Source organism: Pristis pectinata, chromosome 1 (genome assembly GCF_009764475.1).
Source record: "Pristis pectinata isolate sPriPec2 chromosome 1, sPriPec2.1.pri, whole genome shotgun sequence".
NCBI lineage: Eukaryota > Metazoa > Chordata > Chondrichthyes > Rhinopristiformes > Pristidae > Pristis > Pristis pectinata.
Genome location: NC_067405.1, coordinates 120,871,391 through 120,896,135, shown reverse-complemented (window position 1 = coordinate 120,896,135; position 24,745 = coordinate 120,871,391). Strand labels below are relative to the sequence as shown.

Below are 24,745 nucleotides of genomic sequence, written 5' to 3'. Positions count from 1 at the left end.
GCCATGCTCCAACCCCCAGTTGCATGGTGTTCTATCTAACACTTGGCCCCACTTCTACAGTGTCCCGTCATACACCTGGCCCTGTTCTCAGCTGTGCTCTGTTGGCAATCTTGCCCCATTTTGTGCCTATACTCCATCCATATTCCTGCCCACGTTCTGTGGCTCTGGCATGGCCCTAGCCTGTGACTCCAAATGGAGAAGGAACACCCAGGGATGCCACCTAGGCACCTTGTGTCTGAAAAACAGGAGCCTCGCACAGAACAGTGCACATTTTTAACTAGACATCCACCTACACGGTCAATTATTACTCATGTCCACTGTGGCATTCCGGCATGGGAACCTTCAGCTTCTTCAGAACCCACAGTTGTTTTCTTCCTCAACTCCCATGGACTGTCTAAGAAGAAAATGATTATTGTTGTGTTTTTGTTTTGTTTTGGGGGGAAGTATAAAAATGATGAGTTTGCTGAATGCATAACTCGCCGCGTGAGAGGAAAAGTTGTGAAACAAGATCAAATCCATGCAGCTTAATTTGTACCCAGTCTTGTGGCCCAGACTCAGAATGACTGTGCTGCTTGTCCGGACTGGAGAACTGCTCGAAGAGAGAGCCAATGAAAAGAAGGGGCGGGCCGGTGGCCGGGGGTGTTAATTTGCGGCGGTTCGGATTGGGTGGCGTTCGATCTAAAAAAGGCTATAAACTACCTACGGAAAATTTCGAAATAGAAAAGCTTGATCGCTAATGTGCGAGTTGGAGGTGGCACAGCAAGTGAGGAGGAGAGGGAGCGCATATACGGGATTAATCTCTGAACCAGATCTGTTCAATTGATGCATTTAAACCCCAGGAGCTGCAGTTTTGTAAACCCTCGGCTGTAACGCCATCAGGAGCCGACCAGAAAGGCCTGGCTAGTGCGAGCGGTTCGATTGACGAGACAAGTCCTATTTCATTCAGATCCAGAACGAGAAATGGCATTGGATTTCGCCGCGGGATGCCTGGGAGGTGAGGCTGTGCAATCTAGGAACGTGGTGTGGATTTGATGCGAGTCCCGTTCCCGTGTGGGGAGGTCTTTTGGCCGGGTGCTGCACAGCCCGGCGCGCTTTGCTGGGACTCTGCGAGCCAAGCGGATGCCACGTATTTACCAAGCGATCCTTTGCATGCGGGTGCCCGCGGGGCAGCCGGCGGGTCAGCCGCTGCCGCGCTCCGATTCAAGGTCAGCGCAGCAGCGTGAGGCTCGCCCGGAGCTGGCGTGGGCAGCGCTGCGGGCTGGCGGGCGGACGGACGGACGGACGGACGCCACTTTCTTCTCCTTCCCAACCCGTTTGGCAGTGGCGACGTGTAAGAAGATTCTCTCTCCATTCGGAGCCGAAGCTTGCTTCGAATCTGGTCGGAAATCCTGGGATTATTTCCAGATTTTGTCTTGTTATTGGCGGAATAAAAAATCCCAGTTGGCTGCGCTGATCCTCCTCGCGGCTATTAATAGCAGTGATATACGTGGAAATCCGTATCGGTAGCTGATACATTCTTGGCAACAAACTTGACGAAGTGTTTGATGCAAAGAATTAAAAAAATTACAATGGATTAAGTAAAATATCGCACTCATATGCTGATTTAACTGGATTCTCGGTGGAGCCACGTTTGCCTCCTTTAAATAAGTTTTATTTGTTTGGCGTAGGCTTTATTCATAAGGTGAATGATTTTTTTTGTACTCAATGATTGAGAAGACACCATTAATGAGTCGAAAATATTGGATCCTTTGCGTATTTACGTAAAACGGAAACCTTACTCTGAAAACTGAGTCAGCAAAACTGTCTGATCGGTAATGTATTTAAATTACATATCCACGTTCCATATTTAATTATATGGAAAGACCAGAGAACAAGAGGTGTATAAATATGCATTTATTGAACCACGTTGTTAGGAGTGGGGTTGTGGGTTGTGGCAGAAGTCATTAAAAATGGTTAAAAAAATGGGTAGCTAGGAGCGTTGTGGTGTAATCTAATCAAATCCATCAAACTGCAGGAGCAAGGCTGGATGGAATGTCCTATTCCCTCTGCTTGAGTTACTGTTGAACTCCGTGAGGCATTTGCTTTATTCAGACTTGCCTTGACGTGATGTGCCACCTTCGATGTGTTCAGATTGTATTTCTCAAAGCTTAATGAGATGGTGGGCTTTAGGGAAGGGGCTACCGCAGATATGGATATCTTGGGTTTTTAGGTATTATCGTTTGCACAGTACATTATGCTGAAAGCACTCTCTGAGGATGTCAAATCTTCAATTGTTAATTAGAAAACACAATTTGAGTTATGGTAGAAAACTTGTAGTTAATTAGGTTTAATTGATATTTCAAATTAATGCCTTTCTGTGTAAAGCCAGTGAATTATTAAGTTATAGTTACATAATTTCAGTTTGAGGCTAATTCAACTGTGATGCATTTTTTTCTTAAAAGGAATACTTAGTAAGTGTGGCATGGCCATGATTTTTTTGTTCCCTGGTTTGAATCAGGAATTCTGTGACTTGCAATATATTAGGTTATTCACTGCCAAATACATACAGTAATACATCTACTAATTGCTAAATGTTTGTCCATAAAAAAAAATCAATTTCTTGGTTGGGGATCTGATGTAAAATAATGCAGCTAAAATACCCTTTTCATTCCTTGACATAAACATAGTGAGTTACAAATAGTACCATGGACTAATGGGCAGAGTTCTGGACCATTCATTCCAGAGCCATGTGTTCAAATTCCACCATGGCAGCTGGAGAATTTAAGTTCAAGTAATTAAATCAATTTGGAATTCATAATAAAAGTTGTCACAGTTGAGATAATAATGAAACTGATGGACTATTAAGATCCCATTTGATTCACTGATGTCCTTCAGTAATAGGAGGATAGGCCAGATGAAGGTGTAGGAAGGAGGCTTTTAAATTTTTTGAACTGGGACCAGCTCCGGGGAAGGTGGAAATTATACAATCTGGATGGGTTGAACCTGAATGGTGTGGAAGTTTGCTAGGGCTACTGGGGACACTTTAAATAAAATGGCAGGGGAATGAGACAAAGTAGATGTGAAGTTGTAGGGAGGTGTGGTCAAATAGAAAGGAAAATAAGTCAGTTCAATAGATAGGGCAGGCATGAGCATTGTAAAGTACATGGGAAGAACGCAAAGCTAAATTGCATCTATTTTAATGCTAGGACTCTGACTTAGAACTTGGAGTGTTGATCACTTGGAAATATGATATTGTTGCTTACACAGACATGGTTGGAAGAAGGTTAGGGCTGGCAACTCAGCATTCCGGCGTATAGAACCATCAGGTGTGGGGTGGGAGGGTAAATGTTAAGAGGAGTTGGCATTGCAGTACTGATTAACAAGTTCATTGCTATGTGGACACTTTCGGACAGTAATAGCATCATAGTAGTAGGTGGTTTCAACTTTCCTGATGTTAACTCGGATTGCCTTAATGTGAAAGAGAGAGTGGAATTTTTTTAGGCGTGTCCGGGGAAGCTTTTTAAGCTGTTTGTAGATAGTCCTGTTGGAAAAGTGGTGGTTCTGAACCTGATCTTTGGAAATGCAGCTGAGCAAGTAGCTGAAGTCCCAGTGGGACAGCATCGTGGAGACGGTTACTATAATTCTGTATGTTTCAACATCGTGAGGAAGGGGATAGGATGGTCCAAAAATTAAGATCCCGAATTGGGAGAAGTTTGATTTCAATAGCATAAGACAGGACCTGGCAAAAGTAGACTGGGAGCAGCTACTTGCAGGTTGGTCTTTATCTGACAAATGGGAGTCATTCAAAAGTGAAATGATGAGTGCTTAAGGCCAAAGTGCTCCCATAAGGGGAAAAGGTAGGGACCACATGTCCACGGATCTCTGGATATCATGGGATATCAAGAAATGGATAAAGATAAAGGAAGCTCATGACAGGCATAGAGAATTGAGAACAGGAGAGGCCCTAAATGAGTATAGAAAGTGCAGAAGATGCTATTTTAAAAATAAGAAATATCACTGTGGACAAGATTAAGGAAAATCTCAAAACATTTTATCAGTATATTAAAGCTAAGAGTGTAACCTGTGAAAGATGACCCATTGAGCATCACAGTCTGTGGACAGAGGAGGTGGCCTTGCTTAGTGTTGGGTGGGGGGAGCAGCCCCTTGGCGTTAACCGGGCCGAGGGATTGGGCTGGCAGACCTGGGGGAGGGGGGAGAATGAAGGGGTAACAGTGCCACAATCCCCCAAGGGTCTAGGTGGGACAAGATGCTGTAGGTTGCTGCTGCCATGAGCGAGCTTTAAGCTTTCAGCTGTAAACATTCTTGCTGCAAGGACCCAGAAGTACAAAGTCAGAGATGGGCCCCCCCATTCCCCCCCCCCCCCCCCCCCCCCCCCCCCCCAACCCGCCCTGGCTGTTGGGGGCCGAAAGGTGCAGAGAGTTGAGTTGGTCATGAAAACCAGCCTCCCCTCCGTGGACTTGGTCTGCACCTCTTCCTGCCTTAGTAAAGCAGCCAACATAATCAAAGACCCCACCCACCCCAAACATTCTCTCTTCTCCCCCCTCCCATCAGGCAGAAGATACAAAAGCCTGATCCGTACCACCAGGCTCAAGGACAGCTTCTATCCCACTGTTCTAAGACTAGTCCAATACGACGGACTCTTCATTTCATCATCTACCTTGTTATGGCCTTACACCTTATTGTCTGTCTGCACTGCACTTTCTCTGTAATTGTAACATTTTATTCTGCATTCTGTTATTCTTTTCCCTTGTACTTCCTCAATGCACTGTTGTAATGAAATGATCTGTATGCATGGCATACAAAACCAGTTATCACTGTACCTTGGTACATGCGACAATAATAAACCAATTTACCAAGTGGCGATCTGCATTGAGCGAGAGGATGTCGTTGAGGTCTTAACTGAATACTTCTCATCTGTCTCCACTAAGGTGATGGATGTTGTAGAAATCAGGAAGGGGTATAGTGAAACTCTAGAATGTGTTATAATTCAAAAGAAAGAGGTATTAAATATCTTAGTGGACTTTAAGGTGAATTAATCTTATGTGTGACACAGCTATAGGAAGCAGGAGAGGAGATTGCTGGGGCCATGCCAGAGATTTTTAAATCTTCACTGGCCATGGGTGAGGTACCAGATGACTGGAGGACAGGAAATACGCTACCTTGGGATAAGCCAAATAATTGCAGGCTTAAGAATCTAATGTTAGTGGTAGGGAAGATGTTGGGGGAAAAAAAAATGAGGGACTTGATTAATCTATACTTGTGAAGGCAGGGGCGATCAGAGATAGTCAGCATGGCTTTGTTAATGGTGGTGTTGTTGGTAGGATGGACAAAGCAATGGCAGATGGAATTTAATCCCAATAAGTGCACTTTGGAAGGACTAATAAGGGTGTTGCGTATAAAGTGAATGGTAAGGCCTAGGGAATATGAAGAATAGAAGGATCCCTGAAGTTGGCAGCACATGTAGGTATGGTGGTGAAGTTGTATGGGATACTGTATTCAAACTACAAGTCAAAAAAAATTACATTACCTTAGATGAACTGCAAGATCAATTCATTGCTTTCCTTTTAATTAGTAAAGGTAATGAAGCCTACTGTTCTGTCTTGGTACTTTTCTCTTTCACTGAACAAGTTGGAAATTCATTTTAAGTTGTGTACATATGGGAGCAGCTGCACTGAAGTGAATGGAATTGAGTTTCAGAAATGGAGTGCCATATGCAGCTGCTCCTAAATATCCACGTTTAGTGTAAGCGAGGATGAATTTCTACCTGAGGTCTTTCTTGGAACTGAAGGAATTTAAATTCTTGTATGCCTAAACTTTTATTATCCCCATGTAAAGCTGTGATTTGTTGATGACATAAATCAATTAAAATAATTTGCCATTAAATTTATTGGATGTCCATACCACCAAATATATAAATCCCCCTCGGAATAGTTGTACATTTATTTTTAGCAAGCTATGTCATTGGGCCTTTTAGTTGATGTGCTGACATGCCATCATCTCAGTAACTTTGTTGGAGAAGTCTGATGTTTTTAAAAGACAAGTTATTTTAAATTGTGGTACATGCTGTAATATGGCAAAGCCATTTGTGGTCCTTGCATAAGCAATGCTCCATTGTTACGATGAACATATGATTGTTGGGAAATGTCCCTAGTAAGAGTCAAAAGAGGAGAACATGCATGAGCAATCAGATGTTGCTGTGTTTACCAGTTATGTCCAGATTGATATTACATTTAGCTTTCAAGTAACTGTGAAAGGAAGTCATTTGTTTTGGTATCTGTTGTGGACTGCAGTCACAGAATAATTCTGGAAATGTGCTCTGCTTTGGGGAGACCACAGGATCATTTTCAAATTAGGCAGTTCTGCAAAAGGAAACACACGAGGGCCCAAGATGACAGAATCATCTATCTAGTTTTTTGGGAAGGTCTAGTCATTGCTCATATAGTGCCACTGGATCAAGTGCAGAGGGTAGGTGAGGTGAGCCCTACGCATCCAACCCAAGTAAGTACAGGTGTGTGAGGATTGAGGGCAACCATTCCAGACAGTGGGCCAAGTCCAGTATGATCTGCCACAATGTGATTAATAGTCACAATAACGTTTTTCCAACTTGTGGATATATTTATCAGCATAATCCAAGAGGTGCCTTCTCTGACTAATGCACAGTTATGTTTAAGTTTCATTTTTAAAAAGACTCACTTAAAATCATTCTTTTTGAAATGCATTCAGAATTGTTTCGATTGCTTTTATTTTATTGCCAATGAATTGGTTATTGCCTGTATTTAAATAACATAACTGTTAAAAAAACTGAGTGAATTTTATCCAAGTTCAGCTGTTATTAATTTCTGGAACTTCTTCATTTATTGATAGCTATTTCTGCCAAGACTTTTTATGGTTAGTTCTGTTTACTGGATTGCATCATAACTTGATAGTAACATGATTATCAGTGTTCTTGGCTGTCACCAGCAAGATCATGATTGTTGTAGATTTATTTTATATTCTTTCATATGATGTGGGTGTTACTTGCAAAGCTGTCATCTTCAACCTGTCATGGCAAGCTGGTAATAAGCTGCCTACTTGAACTGCTGCAGCCTGTTCTATCTCCCTGGGACTGTTGGGAGGTCTGAAGTATGTTCCCAATGGGCTGTGAACTAAAAGAACTGAAGGTCAAACTGCATAGCTTAATTTGATGTTCCTGTAATATATTATTCCTTCTGAGGTGTGATTGATTCCAAATCCACCTCTCCTATCTCAACTAGAAGCCCTGAAATCAGGAACATATCTTCTCCTCCAAGCCATGTTTCAGTAACAGCAAAAATATCATACTTCACACCTGCCTCATTCATTTTACTCTCTGTATTTATGTATGTAGTTAAGTGAAACCAGATCTTTTTTTTATTTTCCAACCATTGTTTGCTCCGTGTTCCAAACCCACTAATTTTCTGCCTTCCTTTAACATTCCTGCTTTTCTCCCTTTTGAATCCGTGTTTAGCTTCCCATTCCCTACAAAGGCACTAGCGTGCCTGTCTATAAGAACATTCATCCCAGCACCATTGAGGAAGGTCATCTGTGAACCATGAAGGCAGCACATTTGAGGTGGTCCACACAGGTTTGAATAAGGTTTTTGATAAGGTACCATATAGCAGGCTAGTCAAAAAAGGCATTAAAGGCACAAAAAAAAACCCATGGGATCCCAGAAAAGGTGCCATGTTGGATCCAACATTTGCTTGGTGGAAGGTAATGAATGGTAATGGCAGACTAGTGTTTTGTGGCTGGAGAGCCTGTCACTAGTGGGATTCCACAGGGCTCAGTGCTTGGTACCTTGCTTTTTGTAATATTTACAGTACTGATTTGCATTTTAATGTAGGTGCATGATAAAGAAATTTGCAAATGATACAAACATTGTCTGTGTAGGAGACATTAAGGAGGAAAGCTTTAGACTTCGCGAAGATCTAGATGGACTGGTCAGTTGAATAGACCTTCTGGTGAATGGTTTAAATGTGAGGTGAAGCAACAAGGCGAGGTAATGCACAATAGATGGACGGCTATTGAGAGATTCAGAGGGAGTGTTTAAAAGGTCCTCAAGTTAGCAGGACAGATAGATAAGGTGGTTTAAAAAGGCAAACAATACACATTCTTTTATTAGCCAGGTATAGAAAATAAGCAGAGAGGTTCTACTAGAACAGCTTACTACACTATTTTCACCAGAGACTCAAGTAATTTGCATGAATCTGGTCACCACATCACGGGAAAGATATAATTACACCAGAGTGTGTGCAGAGCAAATTTGTAAATGTTGCCAGGAAAAAATAAACTGAGGGAAGATTGAACAGGCTGGGCTTCCTTCCTACCTTTTGAACCAAGGATGCTAAGGAAAGACATAATCACTATAAAATTTATGAAGTCTAGATGGGTTCTTCCTATTCATTCTATTTCCCTTAGCAAAGGGGTCAAAAACCAATGGAGACACAAGAGACTGCAGATTCTGGAATTTGGAGCAACACAAAAAGTTCTGGAAGAACTCAGTGGATCAAGCAGCATCTATGGAGGGAAATGTCCGGATGAAGGCTCTTGACCCGAAATGTTGACTGTCCTCTTCCCTTCATATATGCTGCCTGACCCACTGAATTCCTCCTGCACTTTTTGTATTGCTCCAAAGATCGATGGTATAAATTTAATGTAATTGATAGAAAGGATAGAGAGGAGAGGAGGAATAATATGTTTCACCCATGGTGGTAGCGGTTTGGAATTCATTGACTTAAAAGGTGATGGAGACAGAAACCCTCTTCACATTTAAAACTACTTGGACATTTGGTTGAGTTCCAATCTGTAGGGCAACAGGCCTAGTATTGGAAGGAGGGATTAGGCCAAGTAGTTCTTTTGTGACTGACATGGATGTGATGGGCTGAATGACCTCCTGTGTTGTAGCTTTTCAATGACTATGATTTTATGAACTCCTGTGAACAACAGCTGGTCCTTTTGTGCTGTTGCTAGTTTGCTTATTTCTGCTGTTTTTTAAAAAGCTTCATGTAGAATTCTGTCAACTGAGAAATTAAAGCATGTAGTTTCTTTTTCTTGAGCGTACATAATTTGTTAGATTCGTATTGAAAATAAATCTTTTTTTTTGTTCAGATGTTATTGCTAATTGTAAAATGCAGTGAAGCTGACAAGTATTGTGTTGCAAACCCAACATTGCACAGAAATGTATATTAAGAACCAACTGTTCCTAAACTCTTGCAACAAGGGGATATCTTTTGATATCGTTAATTTAACATCCCCAGAAGGTTCAAATTTATGCTAGAGGCACAGAAGAAAGAAATCTTGTGACGCTTGTAACAATAGGTTTTAAGTTAAAATGAAACTTTACAGTTGGTTGTGTTTGCAAATGGCAAATCTCAGAATATTTCTTCTTTTCTTTCTCCCCTTCCCCCATCACCATCCAATCACTTGAATGGAATTGTAGTTTTCTGTGACTTCTCCCTGTCTCTCACCACTCAGATAATCATGAATTTTCAACTTTAAGATACACTTATCAGCTGAGTGTAAAATTGTTCTGTTGCTTTTTGTGCTCTCTCTGCATTGTAATTGATCATTAAAAGCCCACCGGCTTTTCATGTTGGTGCATGAAATGAACTTGGCAGAGTCAGCACTATTATCGATATTAGCTAAGCATTTGGATTTGAACTATTTTGCCTCTGTTTACATAACTGCTACACTTAATCAGATCCATCAAGTGATAAGCATCAAGTTATTTCAATTGTCATATAATTTGTATCATTTCAGGTGTGCTGTGTACATTGCAGTGAAACATCATTAAAATACTGCACTTACACTGTAGTTTCATTTTCTGGGTACAAAACTGGAATTATTAAGGTTGTTAGCATCACAGAAGTGGGGCCATTTATGTTCAGGAGTATTACCAATGGCTTATGTAATCCATCATGCTCATTAATGATAACCAGAAGAACCCTGTTTTAAGATAGCCTACCAGTATCTTTTCATGATGTTTTTAATGTGTAGTGAAAATATCTATGCTGGCAACATTGGTGCATTTTGTTTTCATTAAATTGAAATGTGACAACAATATAGCAACCTCCTAAGAATTTCCAGAAACTATGACTATACCAGCCAAAGTATACAAAATATAGTGAGACACAAAAATTACTGATATATTCTTAGGGAATTTGTTCTATTTGCTGTCATACAATAAGAAAGTAAAACTTGTATTTATGTAGGATCCTAAGTTTTTGTCACTTTCCTGGCTCGTGGGCATTCAGAAAAGAGAATGGGCATTCGGGATGGCACAGAGAACCTCAAGCCCCTTTTGGAGTACACTCGAGCTTAAACAGTGGAAGCAGTGCTCCCAATCTATCCACCTTTCTCATTGTCCCAAGACTTCTTTAAATCTTTTTTTTTTGTAGCTATAATATTGCATTTAATCTCCAATCCAGTGGGAAGCTTGGAGGTGATCTACAGAACAATTGGGAAACTCTACAACCTACGTCTGTAGACTTGGTGGGCCAAAAGGCCTACTTCTGCCTTGTATCATTCTGACTCTTACTGTACATCACCTTCACTTCAGAACCAAGGTCTTGTGGAAGTCAGTCCGCGCTGTAATAAAGTAGACAGCAACAGAACCAGAACAATAAGCGCTTTATTATTTAATGCTAGCGGGAGTCGCTATCAGGAGTGAGGGATACAGAGGAAGAGTAAACAGTGTAACCTGAGCTCTGTACTGATCCCCACTCAAAGATTTACATGCTTGTGTCCTTCCTTTTATACTTAATCTAAAGATGCTTACATGCAGAGTTGCACATACTTGGGCCGTTGCTTACAGCAAACTTTTAGAAAAACAAGATATCGTTTAAGCAGTCCCAAGCACCTGCACATCTTGCATTCATAACTATAGTCATGCCATGGTTGAAGCAATAACAACCATACATTATTAACCCTTACATATCCAGTTACTTTTACAGTCTGTCCAACGTCAGATGACACTTGTGTTTGCACATGTTTGGAGGCAGAGCTGCAAGTTATTGCTGACTTGTTGATTAACATGTATGGAAGGAGGTAAAACACCATGTGACCCACTTGTGGTGGAGTCTGTTGATCCCACATTGGCCTCATCAGTCACCTCTCAACCTGCACAACTAGAGTGGAAGGTTTGAGTAACTACCTAAAAAGATGACTGGTGTGAATTGTATTGCAGGGTTAAATAGTTAGATTGAAAAATAGAAGAGCTGTAAGATCTGACCACCACTGAATTATTAGTTGGCAGGAATATTGGGTATAGTTGTATCTTGCTAATTATATGAAAATACATGAATCTGCTCAAAATGTAATGTAAGCTAGGGTTACCACACAGTGTTCAAAAGTACAATGACTAGTGTGGTTACAGTTATTGAGAATTAGGAAGAGTTAACTGAATACCAGAGGAAATATTGAGTCCATGTTGTTTTTCTAGGGCACTTGTGTAGTTTCATCTAAGTTGCATGATGCACTTAAAATTTTGAACATCTGCCATAAAAAGAAAATGCTGGAAAAGGTCATCATGAGGCACCAGCTGTGGAAAGAGAGTTAACTTCTCAAGCTGAAGGACCTTCATCAGAACTGGAAAGTGAGAAAACAGGTTGCAGATAGGATGTTGAAGGGTTGGATGAGACTACGGCAATATAATGATTACAACATTGTCAAACTTTTGTTTTTTTCAATTTTATCACATTTCGCAGATGAGGAATAATATTCAACACATTTTGTCAAGTTTCAACGCCCTGCTTGAAGTAAAAAAAAGTTTATATTACTCAAAATTGATGTACAGCAAAAAGTTTATTTTTAACCAGACCAGAAGTTTTGTAAAACCTGATTTCACTGTCTGGAATTGCATTGAGATTTCAGTGAAAAGTACGATATTAATACAGTGGAAAAACAATATTAAAATTAATCAGTACATAAGATGACCCACATTATTCATTTTCCCACACATCTAAATACAATAGTACCAAAGGGAAGACTTGTATTTACAAAACGCTCTGCCTGCTGATTTCAGTTGGTAGCACAGTTGCCTCGGAATTAAAGTTTCTGGAAATTAGCATTTGATGCCCTATTGGAGGCTAACTGCTTTGCAGACTGTACTTCAGATGAGACACCAAATGGAGCCTTTGTCTGCCTTTCAGAAGAACTTAAAAAAAAAATTAATTTCCACCATTCAGAGAAAGTTAGGAACTTGTTCTGCAAATCTATAATACTCATCATTAAGCAAATCCAAAAAAAAACATTATTATGGTTGGTCATTTATGTCTTGCCCATTGACTCCTATTTTCCCATATAGATATTATGATTGTGCATGGAGCATCCTAATGTGAAAGTCAGTACAAAAATGTAAGTTTTCTCTCGTCTCAGCTCTTGAGTTGCCCATAGCTCACTTGGGTATTTTGAAAGTCCATTGACTTATATGAGTGATGTCTGGCACACATTTAATGAGCCAGAGCATCATTAGTTGTTATGATTGGGCATCTAATAGCATCTTTTATTAATTAGATTTGCCTTCACACACTTGGGTTATTACATTTTTGTCTGACAAGTTGTTGAAAATGGGAACTGATAACAGCACAGAAAGAACCTGAGAACTGAGAACAGGGGAAGCAACTGAAATCGTATTGAAGGATTTTAAAATTACCAGGGTAATGAGCAAGAATTAAATCAGAATAGGGATTTTTAAAATATAAATGTCAAAACAATATATAAAGAAGAAAGTAAATAGTGAAGAAAAAAATTGCACCAACAGAGAGAAGAAAGTTAAATCCCTACCAAGGAGGCTGCCCTGGCACGGTGGACTGAATAACCTTCTGTGTTGTATCATTGACTGAGAAGGTTGAGGACCATTAGTTTCACTTCTTTTACTGCCAAATTCAATGTTTAAAGATATCTACCAATGAAACAAAGGACAAACATTTAGTTTCTACCTGAGAGTTGGCACCTGAGAAAGTGCAGTATTCCCTCAAAGTGACGTGGAAGTGATTGTCTAGATTTCCTTTCTGGGGCCTGGAGTATGACTTGAAGATGCATGTTCCCAGCCTTGTAGTTGTGTACAACCATTTGAATTAAGCTGACCATTGAATTATGCTTTAAAAAAACATTCACGTTTTCCTAGTCAGTTGTTTTCAAAGAGCTATGATAAATTGTTATCTTAATTTAGCTTTAATTGACCTACTCTGTAAGTTGATAATTTATTATAATATTTTATGTAGGAACAAAACTGTTATTCCAAATACCAGACATTGTAGCTTTGCATAGAGCTCCAGAGGAAATGCCCTTTCAGGCAAATAGTGCTGGTGTTTATTCCTCACAATTCCCCTTCAGCCATTCTGTGCATCTCAATTCAGCATGTCTTTTTATATTTTTCTTCCAAAAGTTGGCCTCAACTACTACTTCCTGTGATAGTGAGTTCCACTCTCCTCCTTTCCCTCTGGGGTTTATTAGTAACTCTCTTAATTCTTTCTCAAGTGGAGACATTCTATCTCCACATCTGTCTTAATTCATACTTCATAATTTTAAAGTTGTCCATTAAGACTCTTTTTGAAAGTGAAATGCCCTATTCTATTCATTATTAGCTGATAATTGCAACTCCTCAGTACAATAACATAACTTTTTGCATTGTCTCTAGTGCTTGATCCTTTCTGTCTTATGGAGATCAGAATGCACTCAGTATTTGGTGTTCACTTGACCTGGTTCCAGTGCCAGTGTCATATAACATCAGTACTACTGAACTCTCTCCAAGAAATGTATACCAAGGCTTTGTTAGCATTTGTAATTGCAATGTGGCTTTTAACGATTGGTTTGCTTCTAGATTTCTTTTCTCTTCTACCCTGTTCAGATTCTTGTTTTTCATTGTGTAGATATTCCTAGTTTTCCTTAGCTACATCACCTTCCATTTATCTGTGTAAAACTTCATTTGACCTGTCCCATTTGTTTGGTGGATGTGCTGATCAGTGGCTTGAGGGTGGTGGAAAAAGTCAAAAGAGCAAAAACAAGGGCAGAATTAGGGTGAGAAATTAAGACAATTCATAATGACATAACATAAAATGCAGATTTTATTGAAGAAGTAACTCAAAGATAGCTTAAACCAGTCTCTAACTGCTTTTATTACAGATTTTCAATTTTGTTGCATTTTAAGGAGAACCTAAAGTTGATGCATCTTGAATAACAGAAATTATCCCATTTTGCTGAATGCTAATAAAAACTGAAAAAGCGATCCCAAACTAAGCCAAACATAAAAATGAAATATTCAAGCCATAGAAAAGGAATAAAGTCAGCTTATTTAGCTCATTGTTTTTGAATTTGGCCACTGGACAGTGATTGAGAATGAGAACTAATTTTTTTTCCTCAACCAGATAAGCTTGACTGCAGGGAAGGTTACAGAGGACCTCTTTGGACAACGCTAAGTTAAATAAAAAGCTATGGATTGATGCACTGTGTACCTATTATGAAACTGAATATGATGGCTACAATAGATATCACTCTCTCCAGTGTCACTCACCACTGGAAGATATTTGATATAGTTAGAATATAGTGTAATACAGCACAGAAATGGGGACTTCAGCCCAACTTTTCCATGCTGAAGAGAATGCTGCCTGTTAATTACCTTTGAAGTAGAAACATTCTTTACAGTGTGGACAGCCTGGCTCTGATCCATAGAACTTCCAAATGAACTGCTTCACCGCAGGTATTTGATGTTTATATTTAATTGGTGCATTTGCATTTTGTAGGGCTGTCCAACACTAGCTGAAAATTGAAATTTGTGTTTCTATTTGTTTGCTGTAGGTGTTGCTGGCGTTCTTGTAGGGCATCCTTTCGACACAGTAAAGGTGAGTTTTTTTAATGTGGACTTCTTGATCTTGATATTGATAAACATATCTGAGATGCTCACAATCCGCCTAAGGTTACGACACCAAAAAAGTTATTTTCTTAAAAGAAAATATCCTTAATTTTTACAGTTTCGCTGATCTTCACAATCAATTGTTTTATCACCAAGCATAATTAAACATTCAACTATACAAACTGTTGTAATGGTAAAGTTAATGTTAGCTTTTATTCAAACACATTCAGTCATTCCAGGTAATGATTATCTGATTTGCACCATGATTAAGATCTACTTTTAGTTATTTAAATATTTAACTACTCTTCTTAGTGGATTTTGACCTCTCAGTCGATCCGGGGTGATCAAATGCCTCTGAATGAAAGAATATACTTTATTTATTTGAATGGAATTTTTTTTAATCTATGCTGCCAAATCCTTTTCCAGAAGGCCCATATATTCCTGTTTCAAAGTATAATCCAAGTCCCTTGTTTTAATCTAATTTAACATTGTATGGTTTTAATGGATTATTTTTATGAATGAAAATGATTAAAGTGGATGGTCAGTTGAAATTAAGGACTGCTTATGGATTTAAATATTGCATTTATTTTAGAACCAATTTCAGTGAAGTTAACCCATCTTGCAATTTTTAAGTCTTTGAAGACCCAATTTTTATAGGGTTAACAACAATAGTATAGTAGCTAAAGTATTGAGTTACAATTGTTAGAAGCCACAATTGCATCTTTAAATTTCTGGCCATTGAACTTTGTGACGACAGGGAGAAGTACACATGGCCTTCATTGCATAAACAGGCTGCTGGCTTCTTCAAGCAGGCAGAGAACATGTAAATGGCAATGTGTTGATGTGATGCTATGTGCATCACTTGTTTATTGCCTCCCAAGCTACAGCTCTGTCTCCAGCAGCCTTAGCACCACCTTATTCATACAGTAACAGCTTTGTAGTATAAGGGCAGGATGTATTTACTACCTTTGTTGGAAATGTTGGCCATTAGTGATTCCTAAAGTAAATGGCTTGAAGTGCTGAGTCTGCTGGGTATACCAGCTATTGATTGGATCACACTGTAACAGTTCAGTCTTAGAAGTTAGCTTGTCCATGCAGGCCATGTCAATGTACATTATGTGCTTGCACTTCACACCTGTTGATTAGACCAGCATTTATGATGGATCAGTGGAAGCTGGAAACTAGTGTTGTGCCTTATGAAGAAATATAATGGCTGACAGTGAGAAGCTAAAAGTCTTGTATGAAGACAAAGAGACTGCAGATGCTGGAATCTGGAGCAAAGTACAAAGTGCTGGAGGAACTCAGTGGGTCAGTCAGCATCCGTGGAGGCAAAGGAATGCTCGACATTTTGAATTGTGACCCTGCTATCAGGATTGAGAGTAAGTGCGGAGGGAAGATGGCCTGTTTGGAGAGGTGAGATGGGGACTATCCACCTATCACTTACCAGCCCATCTCCCCTCTCCCTCTCACCTCTTTATACTTGCCATCTTCCCTCTACACTCTCAGTCCTGATTCAGAGTTACAATACAAAACATTGACCATCCCCTTGCCTCTACAGATGCTGTTTGACCCTCTGAGTTCCTCCAGCACTGTGTTTCTCCACCCTAACATTTAAAATCTTAGCAAAAAAACAAAAAGCTCAGTAATGTGTAAGCACAGACACCTGCTGTAAAATGGTGTGTGTGTGCATCAATACAAAACACTGTGGTAGATAGAGAAGTAGGCTCGATCTCTGTGTTAGAGTTGTTGTTCTCAACTAGAGTAATATGAAGACAGACTGAGCAGAGTCTGAATGTTTCCTTCCAAGAGAATGAGTAAAGGACTGGTGTCCCTGTGCTGTCATAAGTTTGGTTGAGAACAGGGAACAAATTGCTTGCCACAAGGAAAATTAAGGCAGATATTGGGGTGGGGTCATCAAGATCTGCATTACATCTCCTCATACCCCAAGATTTGGCACTGCTATTTAGGCAAATCTAATCAGTTATGTTTACCCTGACAATAACTAGTCCAATGTTACTGTAGGTAAACAAAAATTGCCATTTCTAAGTGTGTTATGTTTAATGGCAGCCAGAATTTTTTAGCTAAGCTACTGATGCATTCGTTTGAGATTAGAAGCCACCTTTTCTTGCATTTTTCATGTAATGTGTTAAGTTTGTTGCGTTTAACTACTTCTACTTTCTGAGCTAGGGGCTGTCCTCATTAACAGCAAAAGTGTACTTTGTGATGAGCGATAAGCCTCATCACGGGAGAATTTCTAGTAAGTACAGAAAAGGTGACGTTATATATCCTTATTTCTGTCCAATCTAATCTCTATACTATGTGACTTGCTTTCAAAAAAAACTGGAGTTTTAAACACATTTAGTATGCATATATTTCTTCTTGTAAACTTTGTAGAATGCAAACTTTAACATATGACTTTAAGTAGTCGTAGAATTAAATGAATGGTATTCATATCAAAATATCACTCCACAATTGCATTTATGCTTTTAAGTATACGTTGTGGAACAAAATGCCTTGCTGTGAATCCTGCCCAATCAGGCCTTTTCCTCTTCTAGATGTGTATTTGTTTTCTAGGTTCGACTTCAAGTACAGAACCCTGATCAACCACGTTACCGCGGAACTCTACATTGCTTCCAGTCCATTATTAAACAAGAATCTGTAAGTAGCAAGCACTTTCACCAGAATGGTCTGGTAATGCAGCCGCCTTTTTTTTAAAAAAAGTCTCTTAGATCTTCTTTCCCCATTCTCCAAATAAAGATCATTAGTTGGGCACAGGAGACTTTTTGGAATTTCGCTTAACAGGACAGTCTTCAGCTAAAAGTATAGAAGGTAGAATGCTGTTGGTCTGCTCAGTTAAAAAGGGGTATCATTGGAAAACAATGTCATCACTCAAACAGCAACAAGTTTGAATTTTGAACTAGGAACCACTAGACACTGAGCCTTACCAATGAGATTGTTCCAATGACTCTCCCATTCCTTTGGGCAACATAAGCTAACTTCACCAAGAGCAGCGATCTGACTTGGAATGCTGCTGTTTTGAGTGATCGGCTTGGCTCATTCATCACCTGAGACTAGGGATTCTTGTTGTCCTGTGACACAGATGGAGTACGTTGAATGCAAGTTGTATGTCCTTTTTTTGGCACTGTTTTAACAAATCAATTTCACATTTTCAGTGCATGTTTTCATTTTGAATCACAAGTTCACATTCTTTTCCACATTTTGCTTAGCTATACATTCCTTTCCCACCACATCTCACAATCTGTTTATTTTCAAATGCGATTTGTTAATTTTCAAAGGCATGTTGAGCGTGCAGTCAGATTGGCACAGATTTGAAAAACACTTGCATTCATATTGACACTTTTATAAACTTGAGACTTAGAACAAACAAAAATGAACATTTTAAAGTGTAGCCAACACTTGAATTCATTGTGGTCCAATCAGGAGTGAGGGGATGATGCCAGCAATTGATTCCAAAGAAACCTATTCAGAAAGCAGTGGTCTGTAATGTGGAAATTTCTTCTTTACTGATGATGATGTTTAGCTTTGTCTTTCAATGGGGTCTTTGTCTTTCAATGGGGTCTTTGTAGTAACCAGCAAGCTGGGCAGTCAATCAGAGAAGAATTTTTGGATCAGGAAGTAAGGTGCATTAATTTTTAGAACTCACTAAAAATGTTAGTGAAACAAAGATTAGGATATGCACAAGGTAGAAGGTGTTAAGTTTTTAACTAGTTAAGTTTTAGACCTTTTAAAGGATGGAATGTTCAAATGTTGGCCTGAAAAATTAAGAAACCATGTATATATAATTTTTCAAGGTCAGAGAGGGATTTGGAAGTAATTGTATCTTGGTTCATTCATTAATTCATTTGAAAAGGCTTAACACTTTCAGTGGTTTGGACCATAAAAACAGTTTGAAATATTTTTTTAAAAAAATTGAGGTCAGCTCAAATCGCTGTTTCTTTGTTGATTTGTTATGCAAGGGTTAAGCAGGTTAGCTTGCAGAGGAATAGTAACTGATAATTGGTCCTGTGTTCTCGTATTTAAATATACAGACTGGTGCTCAGAGGTTGTCATCAATTTTACAGAGTAATGGCAGCTGGTGCGGATAGTTTTGCTGTCATTAGAACCTCAAATTCTGGGCCATTGCATTTTGAGCACTTTATTTTTCTGGTATTTTATTGCTGAAAGGCAAGTTGCAAAATTGACACTGATCCTTCGAATTATATTTCTGTTGTACTGATAAATATTCATTAATTGTGTTCTGGATGAGGCATTTACTAAGGAAAGGTACCTGAACAGGATACCTTTTGCCGTCCTTGTAATCTTTATCTTTGGGGCACCTGCTGAGTTGCAACCAATGCTAGAGTCCAATATTCCTTGCAAGGAAACACCTACTCCTATCAAAACGTGTAGTCTATTTTTTTTGGTATTGGTTGATTATTGTCACTTGTACTGAGGTCTTGCATACCATTCATACAGATCAAATCATTACACAGTGCATTGAGGTAGTACAGGGTAAAAACAATAACAGAATACAGAGTAAAGTGTCACAGTTACAGGGAAGTGCATTGCAGGTTTTTAGCATCTTCATTGCATCATTAAGCATTGCAAAGTATTTGCATGGTGACTTATTCATTTTTGGAAAGGTACAGGTAAAAACATTTCACGTGAGAATGATTTAAATGTTTGTGTCATTATTGTGAATATGATATTTAAGATGAGGTTGATGGCTATTTATTGCTTTGAGGTTTAACATTGCAAAGAGGAGGGTACTTGTTGGTTGGGTCCTGTTTTGTAGGTATATAAATAGCACAGCAAAATTCCACTTAATCCATTATATGATTATTCAGAAATGCACTGCTGCCTTCACTTCCAGTCCTGATGAAGAGTCTTGGCCCGAAACATCAACTGTTTCTTTCTCTCCATAGATGCTGCCGGAACTGCTGAGTTCCTCCAGCACTTACTGTGTATTGCTCCAGATTCCAGCATCTGCAGAATTTTTTGTGTCTCCAGTGGTTTGACATCTGACTCACCAGAAAATGAATAGCAAAGATTGCAGATGCTGAAAATCTGAAATAAAAATAGAAAATGCTTGGCGTTCAGCAGATTAGGCAGCACCTGTGAAAAGACACAGACTTAACATTTCTAGTCCAAGACTGATCTGACAAATGTTAAATTTTAGAATTCAAAAATAAACTTGATTTGTAAATATGTCATTAAATACAAAACAGTACTTGGCTTGGTTTACATTCATACTGTCATCATGTTAATGCATGTAAAGGCACCACTGCTACTCATGAGTCTTCTTTGAACAATACACTCCAAGTGTTTTGAGAGGTTGTTACACTGGACCAAGCCCCTCAGTGGTGGTAGGACTCTTAAATTGCAGTGCTTCCCCACAAAGCCTTTGGTTGGCTACACCAAGCTTCAATGCATCCCTTAGTACATACTCCTGCAGTCTGGAATGTGCCAGCTGGCAGCATTCACATGCAAATCTTGCTGCTTTAGAAGACTAACAAGTTTTGGGTAGTCCAAAGTGCATCTTTCATGGAATTGATGATTTTCCAGCAGCACTCAATTTTTGACTTGGTATGTATCCCTGGGAACCACCCATAGATCAGAGTCCACTGTTATGCAACTGCTCAGGATGAGCTTTGTCAAGCAACTTTGCATTCTTTTCCAGACCTCCTTTTCAAATGCGCATTACATGGAAGTGGATGATGGTCTCGTCCTTATCACAGCTGTCTCAAGGGCTGCATGTGTTGGGAATGAGACTCCCAACCATTCAGGAAGGATCTTACTGGGAGTGTCTCTCTCTCTCCCTGTCAGTCAAGTGAGTGAGTTCTGGTTTTGACAGTCTACTTGGGAAATCATCCCACAGGATCCATTGTGTCCTTCTCCCGCAGGACCTGCAGGACATTCTGTGCTGATCAGTACTTGATGGACTTGTGGTCAAAGGGGTTTTTCTGCAGAAACTTTTCTACGAAGAACAGGTAGTGTGGCAAAGTTCAGTGGAATTGAACATTGCGCGGTTATGAGACTAGGTTCATCCTTTGCACCACTGGGTGTGGACAGGTAGTACTCAACTCATAGTGACATTTGGTATTTGCAGCCACACTCAGAACTTTCTGCTATTGGTTCCCAGGGATGCACACTGATGAACGTCAGGTCCTGCCAGAAAATCATCAACTCCATGAAAGATGTACTTTGGTCTGCCCTAAACAAAGAATGCTTCATCTAGGATTTACAGATGAAACAGAAGATGGCTTTGGTGACTGCCATAGTGCAGGAGCGGGGTGTGGGCCATACCTGTGCCACATACAGCAACACCGATAGCGCCTCACGCCTGATGACCAGGTTCTTGCTCACCACTCCCATGGTCCCAATTTTTGTTTGGCTTTGCCTGTCTGCTTCAGCCAGTTCTCGCTGCACACCCTGGATCTTCCAAAAATGCACTATTTTTGTAACGTTGTAATTTTTATGTCTTGCACTCTACTGCTGCAACAAATTTCACAACATGTCAGTGATAATTGATTCTGCTATGTTATAGATTAATTACAGAAAAATACTATAAAGTACCAGTTTGTATGAAATTTGTTAATATAAACCTTTTTTCTTTTAAAAAAAAAACAAAGTATAACTAATTTTGAACGCTTTTATTGGCAAAGGTACAAAAGACACTTTCTGTTTCTAGGTATATTGCTTTGCTGATTGTGTCTCATTGTTTGAAATTATAACATGTTTTTTCACACTTTTTGCTTCAGGTTTTTGGATTTTACAAAGGTATTGGTTCACCAATGATGGGTTTGACCTTCATCAATGCAATTGTTTTTGGCGTTCAAGGAAATGCAATGCGTCATTTGGGAAAGGATACACCACTTAATCAGTTCCTTGCAGGGGCTGCAGCTGGAGGCATCCAGTGTGTCATCTGTTGTCCCATGGAATTGGCAAAAACAAGGATGCAGCTTCAAGGCATGGGTGAATATCAAGTTAAAAGTAAAGTCTATAAGAATTCACTGGACTGTTTAGTTAGAATTTATAGAAAACAAGGAATTCGAGGAATCAACAAAGGCATGGTGACTACCATTTTTAGAGAAATACCTGGCTTTGGCTTCTATTTTCTTACATATGATTGTCTAACCAGGGCCTTAAACTGTGAACCTGATGATAGTTTTGTAATTCCTAAACTCCTGTTTTCTGGTGGTATGTCTGGGATTGTATCTTGGATCTCCACCTATCCCATTGACGTGATTAAATCCCGACTGCAGGCTGATGGAGTTGGAGGGATAAACCAGTACAATGGCATCATGGATTGTGTCCGTCAGAGCTACAAAAAGGAAGGGTGGCAAGTGTTCACCCGAGGGCTCACCTCTACCCTTCTGAGAGCGTTCCCTGTCAATGCTGCTACTTTTGCCACTGTTACACTCTTCCTCATGTACTCAAGGGCTGATGAGAGTTGCAAGGAGCAGGAGGCTGCCCCAGCAATCCAGCAGCCTTCAAGCCTCTAAAGTCAATGTCTTCTTCGTGTTACTTTGTGCAGAGTAACTGCTGTGATGACTGAATTTTACTTGATCTATTTTTATAAGTCTAGTGAAATTATAAAATAGTATTGGGTTGTAAATATGTAACAATTCTTTTTGAAATACAGCCATCAGTTTTAAACAGAATTCCATTAGTTATATTGTTTTGAGAATACAGCTTCATGCCTTATATCAAATGAATGTATATATTGTATTTTAATTAATAAAAAATGTAGGAAAATGTGATTTTTATTTTCCTCCCTTCTGCTCCCACTCTCCCAATCCCTCCCCATTTTTGTAGCAGGTACTATATAGAAAGCTAACTAACGTGGTTGATCCAATGCCCGTCTGTTTCTGTCTGCTAGCAACAGTAGATAATACATGAAAGCATATGTCTAATATAATTCATACTGTCATCTTTTGACTGTATTCAGCATAATGGGGGAATTTTATTAATGATAATTTGGCTTAATAGCATTCCTATTTATCCTTCAGTTGACATCACTAAAACTGAAATCTCATTGGATGTTTGTAGGGAAATTGGCTGCTTCAAAAGCACTTCATTGGTTGTAAAGCACTTTAGGACATCCTGAGGTTGTGAAAGGCGCTGTAAATGCAAGTCTTTTTCTCTTGTATTGGTTTATTATTGTCACATATACTGAGATGCAGTGAAAAGTATTATTTAATATTTAGTTATATCAGAGTATTTGTATTTTCTCAACAATCACCACTTTAAATTGACAGAGGTTATGCCATAATGCTTTATCTAAATGTTACAATCAATACCTAACTGGGCATAGGTCTTCAGTACTTCACTTCTGTTGCATACTTATCCATTTTGTTTTGTTGTATAATGTCATAACCTCGCAGATGTCTGTTTTTGCAGAGATCCGATATAACCTGAATCCAGTTTTATAATCAAGTCTTTTCCTGCAAATCTAGCTGTAACATTTTATAATTTTTGTCCTCCATCCTTCCCCACCTCATTAGTTTTATTCCTGTAGTGTTGTTTTATAGTCCTTGTTCCCTAGTGACACGAGTTAGTATATAAAAATAGATTTTACTTGGAGCTGGTCATGTTATAGCTGGGTTTTCAGGAATCTTTTCACAGGTCATTTTAATACAATGTGCTACCTTGTTCGTGTTAAGTCTGATTTATGCACAGTACATCAATTACATTTTTAGTTTTGGCTTTACTTGAAGTGTTGAAGAGGAATTGTTACTGTATAGAAACTGATCCAGCAAGTCAGTAGTCCTACAGGTGTTACTGCAAGGATTAGCTAACAGTGTTTATATAATCTGGGTCCATGTAGATTATTTTCCTGATGGTCAAGGAAGTCTCCAATTTTACACTAATATAAGCATAGTGGACAATTTAATGCTTCATAAGATTGCCTTTGTCTCTCCAATGGTTGGCATATTGAGAAGCTCCATCCTGGTGGATTGTTAAGATGCTCAGGCCATATTAGTCACATTGATCACATTGATAGCAGTTTAAAAGATTTGTGGAGCTAGTATGGTTAGCAGCCCTGTTACTTGTAGCAAGTTAAATGTTCAAATTTGCCTTCCAGTGAATGGAAACAGAAATCATTGTTTTAATTCTGTGTAGCTGGTGTCAGTAGGATTCTGGATCTGAATTATTTAAAAAAAATGTAAACAAGTTATTTTAAGTAAGTGTATACTGTACAGCAGTTTTAAGCTTTACTGTTCAAGGTAGAATTTTAAAGCGCTCCTGGTGTCATCTACCAAAGCTTTCAAATTTTGTTTTAAGAAAAAGGTCCGTAACTCTTTTTTTAATGGGTCATTTTCAATGCATGAATTCCCACCTGCCCATTTTTATGCATCTTCTGGAAAGCATGTAGCAACCTGTTTAAATTCTGGGCAGTTTAAGTAACATTAAATGACTGACAATGGGTAGGATTACAGGATTTAACCTACACTGTAATTTGGGACAAGTGCAATACATACTGGTCTGAGATGCTGATGGACAGATTCTCAGCATTTTGAACCATCTCTAGGACTCTTTTTCAATGGGCACAGAACACTTTATTTCACAAAGTGAGAGAAAAGAAATTGTTCCTGGCACTATGATCAACTTTTTAATTATCAAGCAAATTGCATTTTGAAGTGTTTGACTCTGGAAACCTTGATGAATGTCTGTCTATTTGAACAATTTCTATTTCTGAATTGAAAATGCATGCTTGATTAACAATACAGTACAGGTCTGACTTTTGGTCGATGAATTTGTGCTGTGTATTGCTTGTTTCAACCTGACTTTTTCTGTGTGTACCTTACTATGTAAAGTACCCTATGAAGACTGGAAGAAGGGAAAATAAAATCCATATTCAGTTAAAATTCC

The 24,745-nt window shown here is 39.1% G+C and overlaps 1 protein-coding gene across 1 annotated transcript; it reads left to right on the top strand.

The window, feature by feature from the left end:
* Positions 1 to 673: 673 nt before the first annotated feature.
* Positions 674 to 24,745, top strand: LOC127576290 (mitochondrial basic amino acids transporter). The gene is made up of 4 exons (XM_052026778.1): positions 674 to 994; positions 14,815 to 14,858; positions 17,444 to 17,527; positions 21,631 to 24,745. The coding sequence occupies exons 1-4, from the start codon at positions 961 to 963 to the stop codon at positions 22,372 to 22,374; spliced, it is 906 nt and encodes a 301-aa protein (XP_051882738.1). The 5' UTR covers positions 674 to 960; the 3' UTR covers positions 22,375 to 24,745.